Here is a 22,744-nt window from a genome sequence, read left to right as displayed (position 1 = left end):
AAATGTATTCTGATTGGCTGTCAGACTCACATGGGCCCATGCAAGGGCAACCCTCTAGGCTGCTGAGTTTTGAATTCAGGTTTGATTGAGTTTAGATGCCATGTGGTCAGTTGAGTAAAAGGCAATATTATCATGCCTTCATTGTCACTGCCAGAACTCTACACCCATCCCCCTGGAGCTGAACTCTTTATTATGTAAAGTGGACTAGCTTGGCCTTCTTAATGGCCCATTGACAAAGGGCAGGAAGCTGCAGGAATTTACTCTGTGTTTAAAATGTGTTTCTCCCTTTTTCACATCCAGGAAAATATAATATTCTGCCTTATCAATATTTCCTAGGATATTTCATTTTTCTGGGAGAGGGCTGGGTGATAACTTCCTACACCCTAAAGGAGAAACGTGTTTCTAAATAGAGAAACTCAGAGCCTCAGCTCTCTGCCCTAAGTAAGAAACTAAGGGGCCAATTTTTAGAAATGCAGATTTGGTAATCCATTCAAGATATGATTAAAACCCCAAGGAAGTCAGCATCTAGCATTACATTTGTTAAACAAGATTTAAAAACCCCAACTCATTGCCGGCCTTTGCCAGACAAACTACTTCAAATCAAACAACAAAATACACAAAGCAAGAAGCCTCTAAATTACAAAATGCTGTAGAGCAAACTATAAAATTTCAGGTGCTCATCAAACCAGATGTTCAGCTCCCCAGGACCTCAAACCCATGTGGTCCTGTCCATCAATAAACCATATTTCCAAACAGCCTCCATGTTTCCAGCGTTTTTCTCCCCACTTGGAACAGAACCGAAATGGACATGTCTTCCAACACAGGAAAGACTTGCTTTTTCTTTCTTTCCTCTCTCCCACCTTTCTTTTTTTCTTTCTTTCCTCCTTTTTCTTCCTTCCTTTCCTCCCTCCCTCCCTCCCCTTTTCTTTCTTTCATCCCTTTCTATCTTCCCTCCTCCCTCCCTCCTTTCTTCTTTCTTTTTCTTTCATTCTTCCTTTCCTCCCTCCCTCTTTCTTTTTCTTTATTTCCTCCCTTTCTTCCTTTCCTTCCTTCTTTTTCTTTTTCTTCCTTTCGTCCCTCCCTTTCTTTCTTTCCTTTTACATCTTTCCTTCCATCTTCCTTCCTTTCTTCTTTTTCTTTCTTCCTTTCCCCCCTTTCTTTCTTTCCTTCCTCCCTTTCTTTGTATCTTTCCTCCCTCCCTCCCTCCTTTCTTTCTTCTTTTTCTTTCTTTCTTTCCCCTCACCGTTTCCAATTCGTACCCCCCCTACACCTCGTCCCCGTCCCCTTCCAGACGCGCCGAAAGCAGCCCGGCAGTCCTCCCAGAGCACCAGCGCCGCTCAGTCTCTCCAGCCGCAGCAACCAGGGGAGCCCCGGCGGCCTGCCTTCCACGTGGGCAACCTGGCTGCTCCGCGGGGTGACGCCGCACCTGCAGCCCGGCGAGCCACTAGGCGGGTACCGAAGCAGCTTCGTCCCCGTCTGCTGCCTTCTCCCCCTGCACGGGCGCAGCGCTTTCCTCGCTGCTCCGCGGTCGCCGCTCCTCCTCCCGCGCCGCCCCTCTTTCCTCCGCAGGGCCGGCGGGGCGGGGCTCTTTCCTTTCACGCCGGCCTCGGTTTCGAGTAGCCGCTTCTGCCATCACCTCCGCGGCCAAGAGTCCCAGGAAATGCCCGCCGCCCCCCGCTTCGAGTCCCAGAGCGAGGACGATCTGGAGCCCGAGACCCCCATGGAGCCCGACGCCGCTCCGCACCACGCCGGCCCCAAAAAGAGCAAGGTAAGGCGGCTAGGCCGGCGGACCGGCCTCGTGGCGGCAGCAAGCGGCCAGGGAAGGAGGGGCCGAAGGCGGGGCAGCGGGCCAGGAAACGACGCGGCTGCGCGAGGAAGCGAGCGGCCTGCTTGCTGTGGTGTCGGCCTGGCCTGGCTCCGGAAGCGGAGGGCTCGGGGGCGACGGAGGCTTCTCCGTTGTAGGGCTTCCCCGTCGTTTATCCCCCTGCCCTGGGCTTCCTTCCCGTACAAAAAAATGGATTCCCCCCCCCCCTGCTCTCCCAATTATAGCGGCTATACTAAGGCGAGGGGCTGACGTCTTGCTCCTATTTCTTTCCCACAAAAAATGTTTTATAATCCAGTTTTTACCGTATGTTTACCGTATAAACATATTTACAAGCTTGTTTATTTCCTTCCTCCTAGTTCTAAAAGTAGGACCACGTGGAGGAGCGGAAGGCCTTAATGCGTCCCTCCTCCGCTTTCTTAAAATTTAACCTTTTCACTCGTTTTTATTTTTGCCAGCTTGTCAGAGATCTTAGAATTTCAAGGTTTAGATGTAAATATAAATAATATATATAATTAATATATTATATGCATTTAAAAAAATAAAGCAGGCATGGCAAGAAATGCACCAAATGTCGTTTTATGTGTAAACTAAGGTATTCGTAATGAAAGTTTTTGTGATAGAAAACGAAGAGTTAGTAAAAGATCCCTGTACAATGGATATTCAGTTACACTTCCATTTCTATATATTTCTACTTGTTTCTGAATATTTTCAGCATTTCTAAACGTTTTACATCTGGCTAATATTTTTTTCCTCTGGATATTTTTCCCCCTACTGCCCCCACTTATTCATATCCATTTCCTGTATTTATAATCATGTTTGTACTTATATCTGTTATCTTATACATGCTTGACAAAATAAATAAAATAAAATAAATTAAGTTTCCTGTACACCTATTTTGGGTGTCTGTTAGGTGATTGATTTCAAGAGTTGGAATCAAAATACATCTGGAAGGCCCTAGGTTTGGGTAAAAGGAAGATCAGTTGAGATGAAGGAAATATAATGATCTCATTTAAATACATAACATTGTGATGATTTCTTGTTATTGAGCCTTAATTTAATATCCATCTTTGGGGATATATTTTAATGCTTTTAATTTTCAGACTTGGGTTGCTTAACAATAGTAACCTATTATTGAAACATTGATTATTGTTGCTTTTGGCAATGAAAAAAGAATTAGAAGAAATCACTCTCTTTGTTTCCTATATTTTTAATAATTGTACTACAATTTTTAACAAGAAATAGAGAAAACAATGTACATATGCCAATTTAACATTTTAAAATTTAAAACATTTTTTCTTTGAATTTCTTATTTTTTAAAAAATTGTGTTTTTTATGTTTCCACTGCAAGGTGCACAGATTGGTGTTGAGTTGGGCAGCCTTGCATATTGTAAAATTACATAAGTAATAAAATTAGTTACTAAGTTATAGTAACAAATGAAATAAAAGGAAAAAAAGAAATCCCCAAAATGAACATAATAAATTGATATACATCACTTAAATGTATTGCATGTTTAATAATTATATTAAATTATGCATTAAAACTGTTCTTGTAAAATACTGTATTATGAAATCTGTGCCAAAGGGGGAAAACGTGCCATTTGTTTAATTAGTACAAAGATAGCTGTTTTAAAACTTGATGGTTATGTATTCTTTAAATGTCATCTTTCATGTCTAGGGCAATAGTACATTTTGTGGATGGAGCATTAATTACCATTTAATGCACAAAGTCTGTAGAGATTCTCTGTCATCCAGGTTGTCCCAAAGGTGCTTTTTCAGGAGGTTTCTGGTTTTTTCTTTGAAGATGTTTCGTTTCTCATCCAAGAGGCTTCTTCAACTCTTGACAGGATAGTGGGGAATGGAAGGATTTATATTCCTTGCAGATAGCTGGTCATTTGCACCTTTTAGAGGCTCCTTGAAGCACTTGGATGTTTATCTGTGTCCTTAGGGTCACTGAGTGGTGTGGGAGCAGGAATGGATTTCTAGAGGAAAAAATTATAGACTACAGGAACCATTTGCACCACTCAGGTAGCCCAGAATCTTTGACTTTTGCTAGTGTGTAATTCAAATGGCAGTATGTTTGTCTCAGATCCAAAACAAATTTTCCATTTTCTGCATCGTGTTCACCCCAAAAAGGTAGCAACATGTCTGTAGCAACGATTCTGTTCTTCTTGGTTTCTTCTGTATAAAATTATATTCCTAACATTGGAATAAATGTTATGAAAATGATTTGTGGGGGTTTGAAGAAAGTATGTCTAATAATTTGAATATGTTTGTTCAAATATGCTTGCTTTACAGAAGAATAAAAAAGATAAAGCAGAAAAGCAGAAACGGAAAAAGCATAAAATAGCCGAGACTGAATTACTGGATTTGGAGTTGGAGCCACCAAAAGCAAAGAAAATTAAAAAAAAGAAAGAAATGGCTGTTAAAAATGAAGTTGAAATTTCAGAATGCAATTCAATGTCTCACATGAGTAATGGGGTAAAGCACTCAAAAAAGGAGAATAATTCTTGCGAAGATTCACATGCAGAATGTGAAAGTGATCAAGATCAGGTGAGATTATTTATTCTCTGTACTAAATATATTTTATTTAGAATGTCAATACTATAAAGTAGAAAGATCAGGCATTTTACAGCTTTGTCAGGGTAAAGCGTAATCCTGATGACTCAGTATAATCTTTATGTGCATTTCTATTTGAATATTAAGTATTTTTGAGATTACCGTATTTTGGGAGTATAAGACTCACCTTTCCCCCCTTAAAAATGTGGAAATGTTGGTGCATCTTATACACCAAATACAGCCATTTTTGGCCTCCCGAAGTCCCGCCCCCGCAACCCATTTGGATGCCTTCCCCCAGCCCCCAGAATCACTCTGCAGGCTTCAGCGGGGCTGGGGGAAAGCCAAAATGCTCCTGTTTTTGCGGAAAACGGCCCATTTTTCACAAAAACGGGGGCATTTTGGCCTTCCCCCAACCCTGCTGAAGCTTGCAAAGTGTTTCTGGGGAAAAGCAAAAACGCCACCTTTTTTTGCAAAAAACGGCCCGTTTTCTGCCCATTTTTCGCAAAAATTGGGGCGTTTTTGCCTTCTCCTTTATCTTTTATTTTTAACGTTAGTCTGTCCACTTGCGCACAGACTAGTATTTTATTGTCTCCTCTTCGGAAGGGGCGTTTTCGCTCTTCCACTGCTGCACATACACAATTCTTGCTGCTGTCAAGATGTGTAGTATTAGATATATTGTCCCTTTATCATATTAACATATCATATTGAGATATAGAGCAACTTTCTTAGGATGTTTAATAGGTAGTCCTTGTTTGAGGGACTGTGATTATAACAATGGTGAAAAAGTAACTTTGTGACCAATACTTGCATTTATAACCTTTACAGGTCTGTAAAGCAAAGGAAAGCTGAAGATCATAAATGCAATTATAGTTTCATGTAGTGACCACTTCACTTAATAATCAAGTAGCCAGTTCCCAGTTGTCTCTAAATGTAGACTGTACTGCAACAAGACATTTACTTATGAAAATGTAATAAAAAAATATTAGAATGTGCTGAGATGGGTAGACTGACACTTAAGATAAAATAAAGAAACAGCATACTTTTTAAAATGGGATATATTTTACCAATTGTTAACTAACAGAAACAGAGGTTAGAATTTAAAAATAATTTAAAGAGATAACAAAAATGTGTATTGAAAATATTGCAAGATGGACAAACTAATTATATTATTATTTTGTGATTAATATTGATATATTTACTAAGATTACTAGTATGATTATGGTTATTGTTGTACCTTTACACAAAATGAATTATGCCCAGACTGTTCATACACATGGAATTTTTTATGTTTTTAAAGAAAAAATGTACCCATAAAACATTTTTTTAAAAAGACATCTACTTATCAGACATATTTATTGCCATGCATCTCACTGAAATGGGACTCTTTTTATGTAGTGTACATAAAACCGTAAAAAAATAATTACAAAAATACTCTAAAATTAAAATAATATTAAATAAAAAACAGGGTAGGAAGAGCATAAATCCGTGATGGCGATCCTATGGCACGCTTGCCACAGGTGGCACACGGAGTCATTTGTCAGGGCATGCGAGGTGTTGCCCTGTCAGCTGGCCAGTGAGCATACGTGTGCTGGCCAGCTGACTTCGTTTTTCGCCCTCCGGAGGCTTCCCTGAAGGCTCCAAAACATGAAAAACTGGCCCTATGGGGAAACCAGAAGTTCAGGAACGGGCTTCCGGTTTTCTCGTAGGGCCGTTTTTTGCCGTCCGGAGCCTTCAGGGAAGCCGCCTGAAGGCCCCTGAAAGCTCCGGAGGTCAAAAATCGGCCCTACAGGGAACCCAGAAATCACCATTCCCAAACTTCCGTAGGTCCATTTTTTGCCCTCCAGAGGCTTCAGGGAAGCTCCTGAGGCCTTCGGAGGGCGTCCAGGGGGGGCCTGGTGGGGGAGGCTGTTTTCGCCCTCCACAGGCTCCTAGAAATCCTCTGGAGCCTGGGGAAGGTGAAAAAACCGCAGCAAAAGCGGGGTGGTGGTCGCTGATCGCGTGCATGTGCATGTGCTCGGGGTGGTCACGCACATAGCATGGGTGTGGCATGCCAGCGCACGCCCTCCCTGTGCTCCCCCCGCTTTTGCCACGGCAGCCAAAAAAAGGTTTGCCATCACTGGCATAGATGTTATATACAATCTAGCCACCTCATTAAATCTCCATTTCTATGAGACCCCTGAGCCTGTTGACACAATAATTTTTAAGGGATTTCTGTAGAGGAACACCAAGGAGGGTTCCAATCTCACCTCGGCAAGGGTGGGTTCTGGCTTTTTTTTACTGCTGGTTTGCTCAGGGACGCGCTTCAGGTGTGTGTTTTGACCCCCGAAATAAGTGCTTGGCCTTATTTTCGGGGAGGCCTTATTATTGTTGAGGTGTAGGAGGTGGTGAGCATTGTCACCTCATAGCTGCTGCTTTGTTGCAATATTTTTGGGAGGAGCTTATTCTTGGCGGAGGGCTTATTTTAGTGCCTGTGCTCAAAGCCCGATTGGGCTTATTATCTGGGGAGGTCTTATTTTCAGAGAAAATAAGGGTAGTAGTTATCCTCCATTATTTTAGATTTTCTTACTCTTTGTATTTCTGATGTTTATCTTTGGTGCATTTTGTATTTAACATTCTTAGCACATCTTATGTTATTAATTACACACATACATGCTGCATACATTATCGCTTTGTAAATAAATTATAACAATAGTTGCATTTAATTTTTTCCCCTTGGGAATATTTGAAAGTGGGTATTGAGTACCGTAGATGCTTTTTTCTTTCAGTTTTTAAAATATTTTTTGGAATTAAAATCTTACACTAACTGCTTTTTATTTTTGTTTAAAATAGGAACTAACAGCAGAACAAAAGGAAGGTGCTTTTGCCAATTTTGATATCTCTAAAGCAACCCTTGATCTTCTGAAAGGTACACCCATTGAAAGTTATCAGCCCGAAGCAAATTTTATCTGGTAGTCTGATGATCTCTGCACGAAAGGATTTGATGTTAGCAGATGAGAATCGGTATAATTGAAATATTCCTAAATTCATTGATGAGTTACTGCCTGCAAAAGATTTGCATAGAAGTTAACTTGGTTTTCAAACGAATATGCTGCTCTTTTCTTTTGGAAGTAAGGGGTCAATTTTGACTTACTCTGATGTTACTGTGATTCTTACTAGATCCTGTAAACTCATGAATAAATTTCATGTTCTTATGAGATAAAAGTTGAGGAATAATAATGTTTGGTGCCACATACAACATTTCATGTAGATATGCACACTGTAGATAGCTTGGTTAAAAATGATAAAAGAGCTGCAATTTCTTGGCGCAAACACCTGAGTAGTATCAAATCCTTTTACAATTGATATTTTGCATATTTCTATAGGAAGGTTGTCTCCAGGCATTTTTTTTAACATTCTAGAATTCAGCAATTAGTTGTAGCCTCATGACAAAAGAAAAAAAATATGCCATGATCTATGGGATTAACTATCAGGGTAAATGTCTAGGACGGCATTTCTCAATCTCAGCCACTTTAAGATTTGTGGACTTTATGTTGGCTGGAAGTCTGGGACTTGAAGTCCACACATGTTAAAGTTTTTGAGCTTGAGAAACACTGTTCTAGGAAGAAGGAAGGAAGATTTGATTCATAGATCTGCCGGATGTTGTTGCTTTTAGGTAGAATGCTGGACTTACTCCATGTCACTTGAGTGTAGTAATTTGTAAAGTATTTAATAAAAATGTCTCTAGCATAGTCTCTCTTGTGTATTTTCTTTTTTTAAGTTTTGTTACAGAAAAATTTAGGACTAATCATGATAAGCATATATTTTTCTAGAGAAAATCTAATCGTATTCTTCCACAGCTCGTGGTGTCACCTACCTGTTTCCAGTACAAGTGAAGACTTTCAAGTCAGTATTTGAGGGCAAAGATGTAATTGCCCAAGCTCGGACAGGAACAGGGAAAACATTCTCCTTTGCCATTCCATTAATTGAAAAACTTGATAGAGATCCACAGGAAAGAAAAAGAGGCCGTTCACCAAAGGTAATGAAGTCACAATGAAATTACAAACTGGGGGGGAGGGGGGGACAAAAATACATTAGTCACATATACAGGGTGGATTTGATTTAAATCAACTCGATTTAAATCATAATTTTTAAAGAGCAACTGTCATATCTGTCCCACAGCAACTCTTCCTTTGACCCACCGTTGACTCACCAACAGTCCCAATATTGCAGAATATATACAGCCTCATGCTACGTAACTAAGCTCCATGCCATGCTGAATAAATTGAATTATTAATGTATCTTTAATAGAAAACTATCTTTAGATAGATTTTTACTCCAAAAGCATTTTATTAAAATAGACTTGATAAAAAAAAACAATCTGATTTAAAATTTAAAAATCCAATTTAAAATTTTAAAACTCTGATTTTTCAATTTATTTTTTAAAAATAATCGATTTTTATCCACCCTGCTCATACATGAGAAGTACATAGTGATGCTGCTCTCATCATGTGGGCTGCAGATCTGTTTGCCTTAACATCTTTATTATGTTTTGGGGAATAGGGAGGATGATTCACCTTGCTCTTTATGCTAATTGTAGAAGAATCCACAAATAATTCTTTGTTTGTAATTAGGTACTAGTTCTGACTCCAACCAGAGAATTGGCAATGCAGGTTGCCAGAGACTTCAAAGATATTACAAAGAAACTTACTGTGGCTTGTTTTTATGGAGGAACAGCGTATAATGGACAGTGTAAGAAAGTAGAATTTACTTTTTGATGATATAACATTTCAACTTAAAAATACCTTTTTAAAAACTTTTTTTAAAAAATGTGCATTATATTGCTCCATAATACTTTAAAAAAAACTATTGTAATGCATTATGTTCATTTGTTGGACTCAGAAATGTAAAGAAATTGTAACATGTTATTTTAATGCGTTATTTGAAATAACTGAAAACATACATATCAAAGTGAAACAAAATCAATTTAATTTATGCATACTTGAAGGGACGTTTTAGTGTGATGCTTTAGATACTTTAGAATGGTGCCTAGTTTAAAGTAAAAGTTCATTGTGGCTTTAGATTCTTATATTTGTAAAATTATTTAGAATATGTATTAAATTAAGTGCACGACGATGAAAATTGTTGGAACTTGTTTGGTGACTAATATAGTTCAAACACATAAATAATGCTGACAGATTTCAGAACATTGGCCTTACAATAATTCTTAGAGTTAAGCAGCAAGTTTGATACATAACATGTTAAAATTCCTTCTAGTGGATCTAATTAGAAATGGCATTGACATTCTCGTTGGGACTCCTGGTCGAATAAAAGATCACCTCCAAAATAATAAATTGGACATTTCTAAATTGAAACATGTCGTCTTGGATGAAGTTGATCAGATGTTGGATATGGGATTTGCTGAACAAGTAGAAGAAATCTTAGTGAATTCTTATAAGAAGGGTAAGCATGTTGTCTATGTATCTGTTCTATTTTGGAATCTTCTGTTCCTTGCTTTTAATGCTCAGAGAATATGTAAGGAATTAAGTGCAGGACTAGGAAAACCAGTTGGTTCATTCGATTCAGGGGTGAAATGCTACCGGTTCGGACCAATTCACCCGAACCGATAGTAAAAAAATGCTACCTGTTTGGGCGAACTGGTAGTTGCGATAATTAGAAATTGTGCAACACAGCTGATTGTCCGAAGTACCGGTTTACCCGAAATGATAGCATTTTTTTACTATTGGTTCTGGCAAACGCTGTGCATGTGCGCGCGAAGCAAACCGGTAGCAGACTTCAGAGGATTTCTCCCCTGATTCGATCACTGATTCTATATCAAATTTAACTTCATACAGTAAATTTAATTTGGAGCCAATTGTAATGTGTCATAGGGCCTGAATATAAAGAAATGGAATGTAGTTAAAAACCTGTATCAAAATAACCTGGGATACAGGTTGCCAGGGGCAATTGGGAGTAGAATTATAATCACTGAGCGATGTGGTTGTAAAATGGGATACAGATGATTGCATTGCTTAACAACAGCTGTTCTAGTGCTTCCTAATTGCAGTCTTTAAGAGAATCCCATTATTAAGCAAGGACATCATGTCATCATTTGCGACCTATTGGTTCTGTACTGACTTTGCTTGTAGGAAGTTGGCGAAAAATGTCACAAATAGTGACCAGTGATAGGGATGCTGCAACAGCCGGAACTTTTGAAGACTGTTCATAAGTACCACTTATTCAGAGACATTGCAAGTTTGAATGAGTGATTGTTAAACGAGGACCACCTGTATACTGAAAGCATAATAATTTATTGCTTATTTCTTTTCTTGCTGGGCCATCCAAAAATACTTTGGAAGTATTTGGCAATAATGATAGCACACAAATAATCAATTTGCTTTTTATTCTGAGATGTGTTCTCATATTGATTACTGTATTTTTCGGAATATAAAATGAACCTTTGTTTTTGGGGCGGGAAATAAGAAAAAAAAATTTTTTTTGCTTCTGCCTACCAGCATCCAGTATTCATCTGGCTAGCGTCCTTAGCAAACAGCCTGATCAGCTTCAGCACATTAGTCTGACATGAGCAGCTGATTGGTGGGTCAATCGGTCTTTCAGAATACCCTCAATCAGCTGTTCCCAGAGGTGAACTTTAGCAACAGGTTCACTGGTTGTGAGCGTGTACGCTCGCTTCGCTCGCGCACACCTTGTTGTGGCTGATACGCAGCTTCAAAAACTCAGCTGATTGTTGCAGGGAGCTCCCGTGAGTACAGTAGGCGAAGCATGGCACTGGTCAGAAAAGGCAGCTGTTCTGGGTTGCCATTTTGACCTCTGCGCCTTGCGAAGGTGCAGAAGCCAAAGACGCAAGCGGGGAGGGGAGGGTCTGTGGCAATCCCTGCAGCCTGGAACAGGTCTAAAACGAAACGGGCGGAGGCTGAAAGGTGGGGGCTGTTGGATGGGCGGGGCTACATTTGGTGTATAAGATGCACCCAAATTTTCAGCCTCTTTTAGGGGGAGGGGAAAGTGTATCTTATATTTCGAAAAATACGGTATATGTTACATAGCAATGATTAGAGATGTACAAAATATTGTGGCTCATTTGGGGAATGTTTGAAACCTGCAATCTGTTGAGTTTTTCAAATGGCATGATGCAAGCTGAAAGCAGAGCATTCAGATTCAGAAAACATATTTCTAAATACTACCATAAAAATGGCTTTCTTGCTTTGCTCTTTTTTGAGCATGTCTATGGATTTTCTGAACATTTATATGTGTTATTTATTTGTTTAAGATTCTGAAGATAATCCGCAGACACTCTTGTTTTCTGCAACTTGCCCTCAGTGGGTTTACAATGTAGCAAAGAAATATATGAAATCCAAATATGAGCAAGTTGATCTTATTGGAAAGAAGACTAAAAAAACTGCTATGACTGTAGAGGTAAATTAACTTTTTATAATAGCATAAGATTAACACTGTAAATGCATCTGGATGTATTCATACAGACCCCTTTCTAAGGATGTCTTTAGGATCTAGTAGAGAGTGTTGACGGGTATGGATGGGCAACCAGAATTTCACATTTTTTATGTCTGTCACCCACATTGCTAATGAATACGGCTTTGCTTTGGCAGCACTTAGCCATCGAATGTCATTGGTCTCAAAGAGCTGCAGTGATTGGCGATGTCGTTCAAGTCTACAGCGGGAGTCATGGACGAACCATCATATTTTGTGAGACAAAAAAAGAAGCAACTGAACTGGCTCTTAATGCCTCAATCAAACAGGTAGAGTGACCCAAAAGTATGAAAAGGAATAAGTTTAATAGAACACGAGAGAGATGAACAACTTATTCAGATATGGTATATTCATTGGAGGAATTTGTTTCAAAATACTTTCACATTCACAGCCTGATTGATCCTCTCTTTTTCTTTTTTAAGCTTTTATTATAAGATTACTTACGATCCATAACTGCAAGACCTCTTGATCCCTCAAATGTTTCTGAACACAATTTTCCGTGCTTATCTGACCTTCTTTACTATTCTGCTGTTCAGTGAGTCTTCACCTCTTCTGTGCTTGATTTCTCCCCCTTGAGGCTTTTTTCTTTTTTCCAAAGTTTTAATTCTTGTGCCATATCCATCATTGGATGTTGGTGATCCTGTTAGCGATCCTATTTTTATCAACAGCCTCACGGAGAAGTGCTGTTGAGTTTTGTCCAAACCAGTCCCTTAGATTTTGAACCCATGATGTTCTTCTTGTGCTTGGACCTCCTTTGCCTTCAATCGTTAAATGAAGGATGCCATATTTTTCTGGGTATCGCATCACATGTCCAAAATATTCTAACTTTTGCTTTTTAATGGTTTTGTTGATTTTCCTTGGCTTTCCTAGGAGGCTTATCACCACCTCACTTCTGATTTTGTCAACCCAGCTTATACGTAACAGCTGCCTGTAAATCCACATTTCAAATGATTCTACTCTCTTCAGGTGGCTTTCTGTCAGGAAGTTTTAAAGCAATCCCAATTTTCATTTATATATAGTTTTTGTTCAGTTTGTGACCTAATATAATTGAATACAAAACCTGATGTATAGAGTTCAAGTAAGGTGAGGTTTGTTACAGATTTCCAGATTGCATTTATTTGCCCTTTATTTTAATATACCTCAACTGTTCATTAATAATGTTTCTAACCATTACTTTCTGATTTTTCAAATGTTCTAAATGTTTTTGGGGGGATTTCGTCAAAGTGGATATCCAGCTGTTTTTAATGGTATTCTGAGATGGCAGCCATAGACATTGGAATAATTTTTTTCCCATATATTTGAGAGGTATCATATTTTTCGGAGTATAAGATGCACCTTTTTCCCTCAAAAAAGAGACTGAAAATCTGGGTGCATCAATATAGCATTTTTTTGCCTCCCAAAACCCTGCCCCCTTCACTAAAATGGCCGTGGATAGCCTTTAGGAGGCTTTCAGACTGCTCCTGGGGGCTGGGGAGGGCAGAAATGAACAAAAAACGGGCCGTTTCTTGCTCAATTTTGCCCCTACCCCCCCCCCCCAGGAGCACTCTACAAGCCTCCTAAAGGCTATGCATGCCCTTTTCTTGACAAAAAAACGGGCTGTTTTTTGCTCATTTGGGGGGGGGGGGCAGGAGCACTCTACAAGCCTCCTAAAGGCTATGCATGCCCTTTTTTAAAAAAAGAACAGGTCCGTTTTCATGAAAAACGGGCCGTTTTTGGGAGGTCTGCAAAGTGCAAAAAGTTTTTTTTTAATTTGCCGCTTCAAAATCTTGGTGTGTCATGCTCCAAAAATACGGTAGGTGTCAGGATCAAGGGAAGAGGCGGAATTGACATCCAGGAATTAGGTGCAGATTGGCTGCAGTCTGTCATTGTGAGCAGCAGCAGTAGAGGAGAGATCGAGTAGATGAGACATAAGTAGTTATCATTCAAAAGGAGACCAAGACAAGGGACAAAGTTTAGCTCTGCAATGAATAACATCCTGGAGTTTAGCTGAAGGAAAATATGACCCTTTTCTAATTCTAAGGTGTGGTATTATTATGATGCTGTTGTGGCCCAGCAGGCGCCGTTGCCGCTGCCACCAGACTCCGAGAGTGAGGGTCCCTATGAGTCGGCTCCAGAGGAGGTGGGGGACCCTGGACAGGGTTCGGACGCTGAGCAGGGATCGGAGAGTCTGGTCGGCCACCAGGAGGCGCCTGAGGCATGGAGCAGCAGTGAGAGCCAGAGGAGGGGGGCTCCTGATGCCATGCCTTGGAGCAGCGGGGAGGAGTCACGAGACAGTGAGTCAGAACTGAGCAGGGAGTTCCTGGACGCTCGTTACCGCCGCGCCCATAGACGCAAGGAGCGTGGGCATAATTATCAGCGATAAGAGCTCTCAGCTGCTGATCAGGAGGCTCCTCTCCAGGTTATAAAAAGGGTTGACTGCATACGCCCTTTGCAGCAGTCAACAGAGGACTTATGCCAGAAGTTCTAGTCTGGAATTCTAGCAAGCTGGATAGCTGCTTTCGTGTTTTGTTTTTGTGAGTTTTGTCTTGGTGGTTTACTGCCACGGAACCTTCTGTTTGTTTGTGCAATAAACCTTGTTCCCTTGTACTGTTCCGGAGTGTGTTCTGTGTGGGCAAAGGAGGAAGGGGGGTCAGAACATGATGCTATCTGCAGTGCTTTTGTCTTGAGGCAGTTTAGCCTCCCAAATATTTGGAGTAACTCTAATATAGTCTTGTCAAGCAGAGATTTTGATATCTCAGTTGAATTGAGGGAAATCAATCCTGTTATTTGGACAATTCTCTTAATTTATTTCTTTTATGTTTGCAGGATGCACAATCTTTACATGGAGATATTCCACAAAAGCAGAGAGAGGTCACTTTGAAAGGCTTCCGTAATGGAGCATTTGGAGTACTGGTTGCAACTAACGTGGCTGCCCGTGGCTTAGATATTCCAGAAGTTGATCTGGTGATACAGAGTTCCCCACCAAAGGTAAAATAACTGTTTGGGCAGAGGGAAAAGTTATTTGTACCAAAAGGTGTTGTTACTTAGTTAAAGTGACACCAAAAAAAATTGTTAAAGCTTGCTGCAAAGAGGACTTGGGATCCTCATTTAAGTTGCTTTGCCTTTTCTGCTGGAAAACAGTTGAAGTGAGAAAGTCGGGAAATTATTTTTATTTCTTCAAAAATAGAACTTTATTCTCTCTCTTAGACTGCTAGCTAAAATTTGCGATGCCATCTTATCAGGACATTGGGGTGTGAAGGTGGGCCAGATTCCAACTGTTTTTACAAGGATTCCAAAGCAACTATTTATTCCAGGCACATCCATGAATACTTTGTAATTCTTCATGAATTCTACCTATAATGTAAATGTATTCAAATATCATCTTGCTGTTCACGTATATATATTTTTAATCTATTAATTTTAACATTCTTAAAATGAATTCTCACTTAAATGTCACACAATGGTGACATACTGTATTTTTCAGAGTATAAGACGTACTGGAGTATAAGACGCACCAAGATTTTGAAGAGGCAAATTTTAAAAAGATTTGCACTCTGCAGTTTTTTGCAAAAAGTGACCATTTTTTGTCAAAAAAAGGGCATGAATAGTCTTTAGGAGGCTTATAGAGTAATCCTGGGGGTTGGGGTGGGGCAAAAATGAGCAAAAACAGCCAATTTCTAGCTCATTTTTGCCCCCCTCCCCTCCAGCAGCACTCTGGAAGCCTCCTAAAGGCTATACACCGCCATTTTTGAAAAGGGGGCGGGGTTTTGGGAGGCCAAAAATGCTGGATTCAATGTATAAGACACACCCAGATTTTCACCCTCTTTGGAGGGAAAAAGGTGATACTCTGAAAAATATGGTAAATAATTTCCTGTTGTGGTAATTCCTAGTTTGCACAAATATAGCTTCGTTTCAGCTTTCTGCTCTCATTAATAGTGTATTTCAAAGAGTATACCACTCTGTATATTTGTAAGTAAAATGTTGGCTTTTCTGCAACATGCATATCGTTTGAATGTTTCTTCATAAAGGATGTAGAGTCTTACATTCATCGCTCTGGACGCACAGGCCGAGCTGGACGGACTGGGATGTGTATCTGTTTCTATCAGCGCAGGGAAGATTATCAGCTGAAACTTGTAGAACAAAAAGCGGTAATTATATCTAAATTTCTTAGTGGAAGTTGTGACATCTCTCTTATGTTGTAATTTTTTAAAAGCCGTATACATTTTTAAAGTGCTTTTTACCATTTCAACTAAAGTGTTTAGGACTAGTTTTCTGACCAACTTTTGTCAGTGAAACAGTGTGCCTTCTATTTTCAGGGCATTACATTTAAACGTGTAGGTGTTCCTACAGCAACAGACATAATTAAAGCTTCCAGCAAAGATGCAATCAGGTATGTCAATCCTAAATATTAAGTAAAAGTTAGTACCTGAAATAAGATAAACAGCTTTATGACAGAAGCCTCGCTCCTTTTTTTTTCATGTGTGATATGTATGCTGCTACCGCTGTACATTAGTTTCTGTTTGAACATTTCATAAATGGTTCATTGATCATTTTAGTGGTTTTGTAAATACTGTTTCTTAAATTTTTTCATTCAGATCTTTGGATTCTGTTCCTCCATCTGCCATTGACTACTTCAGACAATCTGCTGAACAGCTAATAGAAGAAAAGGGGGCTGTGGAAGCTCTGGCTGCAGCCCTGGCTCATATCTCAGGAGCTACATCTCTTGAACAGCGCTCTTTGCTCAACTCTGATGTGGTAATAAATACACTGAGTTTAATAGAAAACAGCCTCCCCCGCCCCCCGGGAAGCCCTCCGGAGGCTTCAGGGACCTTCAGGAGGATTCCTTGAAGCCTCCGAAGCAGTCAAAACGACCCTCCGAGCAAACTGGAAGTCACTTCCGGTTTGCTTGGAGGGTCGTTTTAAGCGCTCCGAAGGCTTCAGGGACCTTCAAGAGGCTTCCCTAAAGCCTCCGGGGCAGTCAAAACGACCCTCCAAGCAAACAGAAAGTCCGTTCCAGAAATTCCGGTTTGCCCCTTTTTTTGCACTCCGGAGGCTTCAGGGAAGCTCATGAAGCCTCCGGAGGGCCTTCAGGGGGGGGGGGGGCTCTTTTTGTCCTCCCCAGGCTCCTATAAAGCCTCTGGAGCCTGGGGAGGGCGAAAAATGGCTTTAAAAAAGGGTGAACTCAGCTGGCCTGTGCGCTGTCCAGCTGACAGGGCAGCGCCTCGCGTGCCCTGACAAATGGCTCCGTTTGCCACCTGTCTTGAGCAAAGGGGGGGTGGACTCCGAGTCCCTTCCAGCCCTATGTTTCTACTGTATACTATATTCTATGTATTTCCCTTTTTGATTGGTTGTTACGTTGCCCACTGGGGTGCCGTTATTCTATTTTTCAGTTATTCACCCTCTGCTCACTGAAAAAAATGTTCAACAGATATCTCAGCATTCTTTAATCAGTACTGGTAATTGTTTTAGCAATTTGTGTGTTCGTGTATGCACTAATAATTGCACTCTGTATTATAAATTTATATTATTATTATTTTTAAACAAAGGGTTATGTGACCATGATACTTCAGTGCTCGGTAGAAATGCATTCCGCTGGTTATGCTTGGCGGGGTCTGAAAGAACAATTGGGTGAGGACATTGACAACAAAATATCCAGACTGTGTTTTCTCAAAGGAAAAATGGTAAGAAACTTTTTTCCCCTGCCTATATGGTTTATAGGTGTTACTTGAAATTTTTCTTCTAGTAATTGCTTTCTTTACTGCCTACTCTGGTAATGAGTGAAGCTTAAGTCAGGCATGCGGTGTTGATAAGATATTGGGGAAGATTTTATCCAGAAGAGAGTTTTGGACTTAGAAGTAACCCAGACTGGAATGGTTGTTTATATTTTATGAATAAATTACAATTCAGAATTCCTGTGTGGGTCAACTACTATAACTAGGACAGTAGATTAAAGACAGGTGTTCTTGACAAATCTGTTGCTTGTATATTAATGCAAGTATCCTGCTCCTTAAAGAGTTTTAAATTTCTTCAATGACTGACATTCTGTTTCTTTCTTGTGTTAAGGGCGTATGTTTTGATATTCCAAAAGCTGAATTAAATAAAATAAAGGTAAGATTTTACTTTCCAGTGTGAATCAACCTTAAGTAGCTTATGCCATTGGATGCCCTTCAGCTGTCATTTATACTCAGATGATCTTAAATATATTTACTTGTATGCTTGTTTCACAGTCCACTGTTGCCAGAGACTTCATAAAGTGTCAGAGTGAACTTAAAGTATGTACAGGTAGTCCAGTGGTGGGTTGCAGGCGGTACACCCCAGTACGGGTGTACCGGAGCCTTCCCGGAGCACCGGATGCCATTCCAGTACAGTGCCCTGGAGGGCCTGCCCGCCCACACCTCTTTTTACGTGCATGGCGTATACAGTGCCTGCGTGACATCAGCTGAGCAGCTGGAGCGTCGTAGAGGCAGTAAGACGCATGCGTGCACTGCACGCATCCACGTGGGCGCTGCCGGGCCTGTTCCAACCGTACCGAAATCCGGTACGGATCCGGAACCCACCACTGAGGTAGTCCCTGCTTAACAACCCTAATTAGACCCAGAATTTTCACTGCTAAGCCATGCTGTCGTTAGGCGAAACACCATGTGACCACACCATTTTGCAATGGCAGTTTTTGTGGTCCTGGTTGCGTTCATTAAGCCTCATGCTTCTCCTGACCTGCTGCACTTGCCTCTGATTCATGTCAAATCAAATCTTAATTACAGTCAAAGATTTAAAATGTAGAGATTTAGCCTTAAGGCTGTTTGAGCCAGGCAGTCCTGCAAAGTTTGCTTTCTAACATTTGAGCAATGGATGGGAAAGAATCCATTGGCTCCAGAGTTGGGAGAGGAAATTTGTGTTGTGCATAGAGGATGTATTTTTTGAGACCCAAATCCAGCATTGAAGTCCTCTCCCAGGTCTGCAAATTTGGATTCAGCAATGCTGTATAAAATCAGCAGCATAAGTTTACAGTTCAGCCTATGAGAATCTGATCTGGGTTTTTTGCCTAATTGGGGGCATATAAGTATTTATTATCAATAGGACTATTGTGATTGAATTGAATTAACACTGCTGTGGCATATAATATTAAGGGGAATAAGTGGTTTGATATGGCATGTAGAGTAGTGGAGACTGCCCCATTTGGGGCAGACTAGTCCTGCCCAATTGAAAATGAATGAAATCCATTAAGTAGCAGTTTGCCAGCTGTGTCATGTTTCCTAAATTACAGTGATGTTATGGCATAAGTACCTCCACTTCAATTCCCCCCACCCATATATCTCCCCTCCCCCTGCTCATTTAACCACTCACTCTATACCAGCGATGGCGAACCTTTTTTGGCTCACGTGCCACAAGTGGGGGGAGCGCAGGGGGGTCGTGTGCCGCACCCATAATGCAATGCACGACCCTCCAGTGCGCATGCACGCACAATAGACGCAACACCCCCCCCCCCCCATTTTACATGCTTTTTTCACCCTCAGGCTCCAGAGGCTTTATAGGAGCCTGGGGAGGGCGAAAAGAGCCCCCCCGCGCCTCCCCCGGAGGCCCTCACTTCCGGTTTGCTTGGAGGGTCGTTTTAAGCACTCCGAAGGCTTCAGGGACGGTCCGGAGGCTTCCCTGACGCCTTCGGAGCGTTTAAAATGACCCTCCAAGGAGGGTCGTTTTGAGCGCTCCGAAGGCTTCAGGGACTGTCCGGACCGTCCCTGAAGCCTCGGGGGGGGGGCTATTTTCACCCTCACCAGGCTCCTATAAAGCCTCTGGAGCCTGGGGAGGGCGAAAAAATGGCTTTTAAAAACTGTGAACTCAGTTGGCCAGTGCGCACATGCTCCTCACGTGCCCTGACAAATGCCTCCGCGTACCACCTGTGGCACGCGTACCATAAGTTCGCCATCACTGCTCTATACTGTGTCCTGTACCCCCAGTGCCCTGCACTTCAGTGCCGCTCTTGTCTTCCACCTGCCTCCAGCGGACCTTTGCCATCTTCTTCCTCCCACAGCTGATGAGTCACCCATGGCCTGGCCCTTCACAAGGCAGTTGCTGGCCATGCGATGCCTTCCCAAACCTGTACAAAATTCCTCTTATCACTTTAGGGATGAAGTTTTATCCACATAGTTTAAACCTTTGTTGTATTTTTTCTAGACAGCTGAATAGGAGATAGAGTAAACTGAAATGTTGGTTGCTCTACACCAGGGTTGTCAAACTGGATTTCTTCAGATCAGCATTGTAGTTCTTGCGCGCGGGGTGGGGTGGGGGCTCCAGGAGCACCTTGCTGGCCAAAACAGGGTATAGGGGGTACTTGTGCCCCCACCCATGCCTTGTTTTGGCTACCAGAGGCACCACGGGCCAGTCCTTCGCTATTTCCAAGCCAGCCCCGCAGGACAGTTTTAACCCACCCTGTGGGCCGGATCCAGCCTGTGGGCCTTGAGTCTGACACCCCTGATCTACACTATAGGCATAGGCATGCATTGGAGGAGCAAGGAGCAAATGATGAAAACTTCATGATGACATCATAATGCACAATTTGTCACTCTGATGACTCCTCTGAAACTATTTTGAAGAATCTCATGATTTCAAACTTAGGCTGAGGATATGCTGTCGTTGGTTGTACATCCTTTTTTAAAAAATGGATTGTTTCTTATTCAAGGGTTAAATAAGTTGCCTTTTCCTATTCTTATTTTATAAGAGTGCTTCAAACTTATGAAAGCACCCTTCATTTATACTGTTTTCTCAGTATTATGTTAAATACCAAGTTTTGAAATGCCCTGAAAACATTGTTCTGAAAGAAAGCAAAAGACCTCTTGAATTCAGGTACAAAAAGTACCGTATTTTTCGGAGTATAAGATGAACACACACCCCCCCCCCCCCCGAAAAGAGGGAGAAAATCTGGGTACACTGAATACAGCATTTTTGGCCTCCTAAAACCCCGCCCTCTTCACAAAAATGAACATGCAGAGGGTTTCAGAGGCCTGCAAAGTGCTCCTGGGGGTTGGGGAGGGCAAAAAACACCGGTTTTTGCTCATTGCATGCCTGTTTTTCACAAAAAATGAGGCGTGCAGAGGGTTTGGGAGTCCTGCAGAGTGCAAAAACTTTTTTTTATTTATCTCTTCAAAATCTTGGTGTGTCTTATACTCCGAAAAATACAGTAGTTCGTGATAATTCATGTGTTTCTTTGGTGAAGCTTAAACATTTGTTATTACTTTCTGTTCAGTAGTAAGCATGTTGGTCAGCATGCAAGTTTATCAATTCTGCTCTTCTTATAAAATAATGTTTGTTTTTTTTAAATTAGGAAACCTGGCAAGATACAAGACGCTGGCAACTTTCTGTAGCAACAGAATTGCCTGAGCTTGAAAATTCACCACGGGAGGGAGGGCGAAATGCAGGCTCGGATTTCAGGAATGGAAGACGAAACGGTGGTTTCAACAGGCCTGATCGATTCAGAAATAGGGGCCAAAAACGGAGCTACAACCAAGCTTTTTGATAATTTGTTAATATGTCAAAATGGGACTCGAACCTCTTGTTTTACTATAAGTAAAATTAATTTACACTTTATTTATTAGCCTGGTAATTCGTGTTTTAATTATTAGCCTGGATGTGTCTCGTTCATTCAATTTGGGCTGCAAAAGTTCAGGTTGAAAAGATTATTTAAGCACAAGGACTGCTACCCTGCCACAATTAGTTGCAGTGCCCCAATATCTTGGGCTCAAGTAAATTTCTAGCCTTTGGAGGTTGGTAGCACATTAGAAATTTTGAGAATATGTTGTGGATGCTCCCTATGGCTTCCCCCCTCCCCCATTATCTATATTATTTACTTTTTCCAGACCAATAAGGATTTCTAAACCTTATTGAAACCGTGATCTACACAGTCATCCATTCTTCTTGCTTTTTAAGAAAGCTTTTGCGGATCATTTCATATCAAATTTCCAATTCTTGGAAATTGAGATTTGTTCATTCAGTTGACTTCCCTTTTTTAAAATACTGCTACTCAGTTAAATCAAAGCCACAAGTCTGGAAGGTGGTTAGAAGTTAAATGAATTAACCTAAAGGGCATATGTGACAGAAGTAAGACAAAAGCAGCTGAATATCATTCTAAAAACATTTTCCTATGTATCTGGAAAAGTGCATTCGATGATTTTTTATTTTTATTTTTTTGCATATGCCCTAACATGGAGGAAGGAGACACTCCGCATTCAACTTAAATTGAAATTGCAGAAATTGAAATTGTATTATTCTTGTTTTATTTTTTCTAGAATACATTCCTTTACTGGCATAAGTAAATATTGACTATTTTATTTAAAAGATGTTACTTGACTTTTTTCAGGTGATATTTAAAGAATTAAATAGAATTTGTCTTTTATTTGGGAATCCTGCAGATCTCTTTGATACATTGTGTATAGCATGCTGCTCTGAGATCCCTGGCTCACGCGATACCTCTCAAATGTTTTTGATAATAGAACACAGTTCATTATTTTAAAAAACTCAGGAAGCACTGGTCTAATTAAAATTCCCTTCATGTAAATGGTTGGATGAAAGCAGTGGTGGAATTCAGCCAGTGCGCTCCTATTCGGAAGAACCGGTTGTTAACTTTCTAAGCAGTTCAGAGAACCAGTCGGTGGAAGAAATCTCATTTTCTTTTTTTCCACTTTACAGAGCTAATCCGGTAAGGAAGGCAGGAAGGAAATATTCAGGTGTTGTTTCTAGCGTAATCTTTATTGCCCTGCTTACAGAAACTGCCTCTGACAGTTAACCCTTATTACATTGTAACAGCTAAGGCGAAGCACCCATTGACCTGAGTGACATTGAGTTGGTCACGGTCACATGACCACCAAGCCACACACTACCCAGCTGGTCATGAGGGCAGAGAACCGGTTG

At 40.9% G+C, this 22,744-nt stretch overlaps 1 protein-coding gene across 1 annotated transcript; it reads left to right on the top strand.

The window, feature by feature from the left end:
- Nucleotides 1-1,287: 1,287 nt before the first annotated feature.
- DDX21 (DExD-box helicase 21) lies at nt 1,288-21,424 on the top strand (the record flags this gene model as incomplete). The annotated part of the gene is given in 17 exon segments (XM_081954105.1): nt 1,288-1,444; nt 1,447-1,478; nt 1,481-1,768; nt 4,121-4,375; nt 7,211-7,286; nt 8,218-8,396; nt 8,992-9,109; nt 9,635-9,820; nt 11,646-11,791; nt 11,983-12,132; nt 14,669-14,830; nt 15,871-15,990; nt 16,159-16,232; nt 16,438-16,597; nt 17,389-17,523; nt 17,906-17,950; nt 21,162-21,424. Coding segments are annotated over 17 exon segments (2,475 nt in total), but the record flags the coding sequence as incomplete, so codon positions are not given.
- Nucleotides 21,425-22,744: the final 1,320 nt, after the last annotated feature.

This window comes from Natrix helvetica, assembly GCF_964273705.1.
Source record: "Natrix helvetica genome assembly, chromosome: 5".
NCBI classification, from domain to species: Eukaryota; Metazoa; Chordata; class Lepidosauria; order Squamata; family Natricidae; genus Natrix; species Natrix helvetica.
Note: the sequence above shows the minus strand (reverse complement) of the source record. Positions and strands in the feature narration are given on the sequence as shown.